This window comes from Haliaeetus leucocephalus, unplaced genomic scaffold (assembly GCF_000737465.1).
Source record: "Haliaeetus leucocephalus isolate CR32 unplaced genomic scaffold, Haliaeetus_leucocephalus-4.0 Scaffold162, whole genome shotgun sequence".
Lineage (NCBI taxonomy): Eukaryota > Metazoa > Chordata > Aves > Accipitriformes > Accipitridae > Haliaeetus > Haliaeetus leucocephalus.
Genome location: NW_010972598.1, coordinates 8,387,401 through 8,392,949, shown reverse-complemented (window position 1 = coordinate 8,392,949; position 5,549 = coordinate 8,387,401). Strand labels below are relative to the sequence as shown.

General features: G+C 42.9%; 1 protein-coding gene across 1 annotated transcript; it reads right to left on the bottom strand.

Moving 5' to 3' along the window:
* TCTE3 (t-complex-associated-testis-expressed 3) lies at positions 1 to 2,713 on the bottom strand. Its single transcript, XM_010562696.1, has 3 exons — positions 2,507 to 2,713; positions 1,504 to 1,662; positions 1 to 153 (listed from the first exon to the last, which is right to left on the bottom strand). Exons 1-3 carry the CDS (start codon positions 2,711 to 2,713, stop codon positions 43 to 45), a joined length of 477 nt encoding a protein of 158 aa, XP_010560998.1. The 3' UTR covers positions 1 to 42.
* Positions 2,714 to 5,549: the final 2,836 nt, after the last annotated feature.

Below are 5,549 nucleotides of genomic sequence, written 5' to 3'. Positions count from 1 at the left end.
CAAGTACCGTGATGCAGAAAACCAGGTGTGGCTTTTGGACTATTACTCGTAGTAACAAGCCATTACCAAAGCCAGTACAATAAATGTTTCAGTTTCACATTTCGCTGAAACCCAAGTGTCTCTCTGAACATCCCAGACACATCTGCTGGCAACCTAAAGGAAAGAAAAGAAAAAGCTGTTCATGAATCTATATACAGCACAGTTTTTATATTTTTTTTAAAGGAACACACAGCATTACATAAATGCTGATATAATTGCATTATGAGAGTTACAAATAGTAACAACAACTGCAAAATGACGGTGAAAATGAACAAGTCCTGTTCGATGTCAGAATACACATTAGTGCTTCACAGTAAAGCTTCCACCCCGAGAGATCCACAAATCTCTACACCAAAAACTCAGTTCCCTCTCATGTTTGCTTGCTAGCACTTTAGCGTACTATAACAGCACCCCTTCAAAAGCAAGGTGAACAGACATTAGTTTTGGGAACATACACAACTGAGAAGTCATGTCTCCCACTCCTCCACTTCCAGCTTACTCCAGTCTACTTGTGACCATTTACTGGGCGCTAAGCTTTTTTGATAAAACTGTTTTCAGAGCTAAAACGTGTGAACTGACTGCTGGAATAAATGTATTCCTCAGGAGAAAAAAGTTAACTGGGACCATTTCAGTAATTGGTTTTAACCTACAGCTCTTCAGTCAAAGTACAACTTCAGAGGCAGTGTACTATGAGACAGCACCAGAAAAGAAGGTAGACACAGGCCCCTCACAGACTGGCCTCATTACTGAAGCTGATCACCCTTCAGACATTTTTTCACGTAACCCACTAAAACCAGGAATGGTTTCAACAGGTTTTAAGAGCTGATGATGAACACTCCTAAACAGAAGTGCTCTCTGACATTCAGCAAGATACCCAAAAGCATTCTGAATGCCAACTGGAGCTTGCAATACATGTAAATTTATACACAACGCAGGAAAGTCTAGAATACTTTTCTTTTGGGTGCGCCAAGTTCAGATCAGTAATGTTAATTTGTAGTCCCAGGAGCATGTTTGGTGGCAGCTACAGTTGAAAGTTTCCATCCCCTTCCTTGCCCCTGCTCCTTTCCGTGTCACCCCACACTACAACTGCATGGCATTTTGCGCTGAATACGATGACCCCGCTGGAGATCAAAGTACACTGGAAAAAGAAAATTCACTGCAGTCATGCAATCGTACTGGCACAGCACACAGCGGAAATAACCGGTTGACAGGGAAAAGCAGCAAGGGCTGCTTAACACTGTTACCGAACGCAAAAAGATGACAGCCTTCACAGGGTGAGGCAGAATAACAGCAGCACCTTAAATCGTCACCTGGCATACTACTCTCCATAAAGAACCTAAAGGCTTCAAGACCACCTCAAATTAGTTAAGCTGCTGAATGCACTTGAACACCTTGGAGATAACACACAGTTATGAAAGTTATTTTCAATTTGCAAAAAATATAATTAATAATTTGTTTGCTTACATTTATTGCCTGACCTGCCTTCTCCACGATTAGTACTGATACCACGTACTTGTAACGGTCAAAGTCCAATTCCTTCACAGCCTTTAATATTTCTTCTGAGATTGAAGCACACAAGGAGGGACTAGAAACTCCATCGTATTTGGCTTGTTGAAGTTTATTCTATCAATCAAAAACAATTTTGAAAGATCTTAGTTTTCACCCTGGTAGTCTTTCGCAAAAAAACTTTTACAGTAATTTTCATTAGGAGAACATTAGAAGAACTACTGAGTAAAACAGTCAATATAGATGATGCCCTTACACAGCAAAGGCTGCACTATTTTTACTCTAAAATGTTTTATCTATTTTTTGAAAGTGACAAACACGTCCAGCCAATCTCCACTTAACAAACAGGAGTGTATTCTTCTCCGTCATTTGAGCTCAGTTCACTGGAAAACAGTGATACAAACACCTGTGCCAAATATCCCAGGCATGTCTTCCAGAAGGCAGAATTACAAGAGTTGGTTGTAACTATTCAAGGTATCACTAACAGCTACATATTATCTCAACAGATTGTTCTCCTTGGTTTTTGCTTAATTTTTGTATGTGGCAGTCAGACTGTCAAGGACATCAAGTGTATTTCTTGTGTAGGTCATGTGATATTCACAGAACTAACTGAAGGAGTAGAATTCCACAAATTCAACGTCAGGATCTTCGGATAACTGGATATTTTGCAGATTAGGGTACTTTAACTGTGCTACAGCTCAATTTGATTTAGAAATGGGTAAGAGTTTAAGAAGCTTCAGCTCCATCTTAAAAGCACGTGCTCAGTGGTGACCTAGAAGGCTGCCTGCACTTTGCAAACTGGAGCACGTTCACATTACATTTGTGTGCCAAAACTTGAAGTCTGCAAAGACTTATGCGTATGTTTAGTTTATACAACTTACACTGTTCCGCTAATACAATCTTTGAAGACAAGCTACTTTTGCAATAAAATCAGTCAATTAGTTTAAAAAAAATACTATACCGTTAGTATTGCTTGAGCTTTGTCTCTTACTAAATAATCCCAAAATTTATTATGTGACTCCAGTCTGTACGTATTAGCATATCTTATCTTCGCCCTATTAGCTTTGAATGACAATAGCTTAGTTTTCATTGAATCACTAAAACACTCTTCTTCCATTGGAGCTGTACCTAGAGCTTCGTAATTTGATTGTGTCCTTTTTCCTTTCATCTGTGCAAAATTATAAAAAAAGTCCACATCACACCCCAATATTTTAGCATTTAACAGTCTCTAAATAATAATTTACAGTGTACAGTTAAGAGGAAAAAAGCAGTTAGCCTAGGAATACGTTATGAAAAAAGCAGAAAAGCTAGAAAATGGGTATCTTTTCTTCTGGCTGTTTTGACACTACTGCTTTGAGTGAAAAAGAGAGAACAGTAGTTAACTTTCACTCAATTTATTTTCTTTTCCACCAAAATCCAAATGAAACGATTCTATGTTGATTCTAAGTTTGCATTTAAACTCAGTCGATCAGACACACCATACTAGCACTCTGAATCCACACCATTTTCCAAGTAAAAACACACACAGATACTGACATATGTGTCCAAGTCTGTTAACCACAACTTCAAGCTTTTCATTAAAACAGCCTACACAAACTCAAAATATATGCTCAGCTCATTTACTGCGTAATTCTACTTGTCCTCATTCCTTGTGAAGCTACTAAACAAATGTCTTATGTATTAATAGCTTAATTTGCTCATTAATTAAAAAAAGGGAAAAATATGCTCCAATCTGCAAGCTTAGTAATTTTACTTGGAAATTAACACCAGTAGTACTTCTTTTTATTTGTCGTCAGAACTCTGAAGGCCCAAGTTTTCTCCCCACCCAGCTTGCATACTATCATTCTCTTCAACACACATAACAAAATTTGGCTCTCTATGAATGCCAGCAAGTCTGATGATGCACACAAAAGATGTCCCCTGCTGTCCTCCATGGCTGGCTTAAAACAGAACTGTAAAATGATAACAAGACAGAAAAGCACGTGGAACCAATGAGATCACAACAAACGCTACAGACAGTGGTGTTCCATACCAGCTACCTCCTAACTAACCACATTCAAGTTTTGCTGACTCTCCTGTCCCTTGCTCCACTTCCTGACTACAGCTAGAACTTGGGTGAGAGAAAAATCAATCACCAGTTCCTTCTCAGGAGAGCACAAAAGAGCACAAAAGTGATAAAATACCACAGTGTAAGGCTTACACTAAGCAGTAGAGAAAAAAAATCATACACTTATGGACGATATAAAAGTCTAGTGAGAATTATTTGAAAAGATGCCCTGCTCAGGGGCTCACAAATCCTTCAGTCAGAGGAGTTTGAGAATAAAGGAAGCAGTGCAGTTTCTTCTCTATGAAATTGTCTACACATTAGCCCTGTCAACACTGTGATATGACCTACGTCATTCCTCTGGTTCCTTACTGTTAGATAATTCTGTTATAAACCAGTGACATTGGCAGCCCTAGCGCAAATTGGCTGCAGGTGTTTGTTGATACCATGCCAACAATGCAAACTCTGAATAGTACTTACACTACACTAAAAATGCAAGGAGCAAACACATTTGCACTTAGGCCGTGGACGCTCATTATCTTCTAACTGAAACTCAGATCTATAAAGACCATAGCCCCTCCCTGCTCATCACAGGTCTCCTAACAGGATAAAAACCACCTCAAGTCTGCCAGCTGAGCTGCTCACATGAGCATCCCAATCCACGTCAGTGGAAATGAACCTGTGAAAAAGGCCGCAACCGAACAGCAATTCTTTGCTAACATGTTTCAGCATGCATCATGCCACTTTCAGCCTGTACCATTAACGATGGAAGAAAATTCACGTCTATAGCACACGACTTCTAACAATGCCGTTACTTACAGGTTTAAATGCTATTATTAGCGACAGAAGTTTTCATAAGCCTTTCCTCATGTGCAAGAAGCCATTTACTGATGAGGCAACCAAAAACCTTACTGGTATTTCTACACAAACAGCTAATAAATAAACCTAGTTCTGTATTTCACAACACAAATACTGTTGATTGCAAGTTTTAGCGCAATGTTACAACTCCATTTCTGTATAATATTTGCATCCTTTGTGAAAGAATCTCTCAAAAATACAAGAACTGACTTTGCATTTGACTGTACAAAAGCCTGTTCTTACTCTGCTACGTTGGCTTAACCTTGGACATATGGAACTAGGTATGCTGAGAGAAGAAAGCTTTTGCCATTTGAAGGAAACGCCGTTTGTTAACGGGTCTGGTAGAACATCCAATAACTGTTTTAAAGAAAGAGTTCTTGTTTATTTCGTCAAAAGAGGGCACACCCCCTAACCCAGAGGACTTACAGTAGCACCCCAAGTCGGAAAGCCTGCACCACCAAAGGGAGGACGACCCTTGCCTCCCTTTTACAAGCCTCTCACAAGCTTTGCCTCCCCACGCCTGAGGCGGCACACCGGCCCGGTACAGAGGGGACCAGCTATCCCGAACCGGAGGCGAACCCGCTGTGGACAGCGTTTCCCACACAAGCTCTCACACGATCCCGCTCACCTCTTCACCACACGCCGAGCCCCCGCGTCCTTCCAGGCGCCGTACCGTCCTTCCGAAGGACCCAAGCCCCCTCCCTCTGTCCCTCGCCAGCCGAAGGGCCGCAGTCCCGGGCCGCCACCGCCTCAGGGCGAGGACGACGGCGGAGCGCGAGGCCGCCGCCCTCCCCGCGCCAGGGCCACGTGATCAGGCGCGCGGCGCCGCCGTTGTGGCCGTTACCGCCGCCCTCAACCCCCCTTCCCTTTCCCACAGAGCCGCCGTCCCCAGCTTAACGACCACCACCGCCACCTCCCGCCCAGGCGGCCGCTCACGCTGTCTTTATCCAACAAGCCCTGGTGCCGCGTTCCTCCCTCCGGGGCGGCGGCGGCAGCGAGCTTCGGCATTTTGGTGCGCTTCTCCATGGCTTTGCGAGCTCCCAGCGCCTCTTCCCCGCGAGGGGACGGGACGGGACGGGCCGGGACGGGAGGGGCGGCCGCG

Coding starts and splice junctions, on each gene's coding strand:
- TCTE3 (XM_010562696.1), bottom strand. CDS start 2,713: ATGAAAGGAAAAAGGACACAATCAAATTACGAAGCTCTAGGTACAGCT. Junction 1,663..2,506: donor AAGCTCAAGCAATACTAACG/GTATAGTATTTT, acceptor TTTGATTGATAG/AATAAACTTCAACAAGCCAA. Junction 154..1,503: donor AGGCAGGTCAGGCAATAAAT/GTAAGCAAACAA, acceptor TCTTTCCTTTAG/GTTGCCAGCAGATGTGTCTG.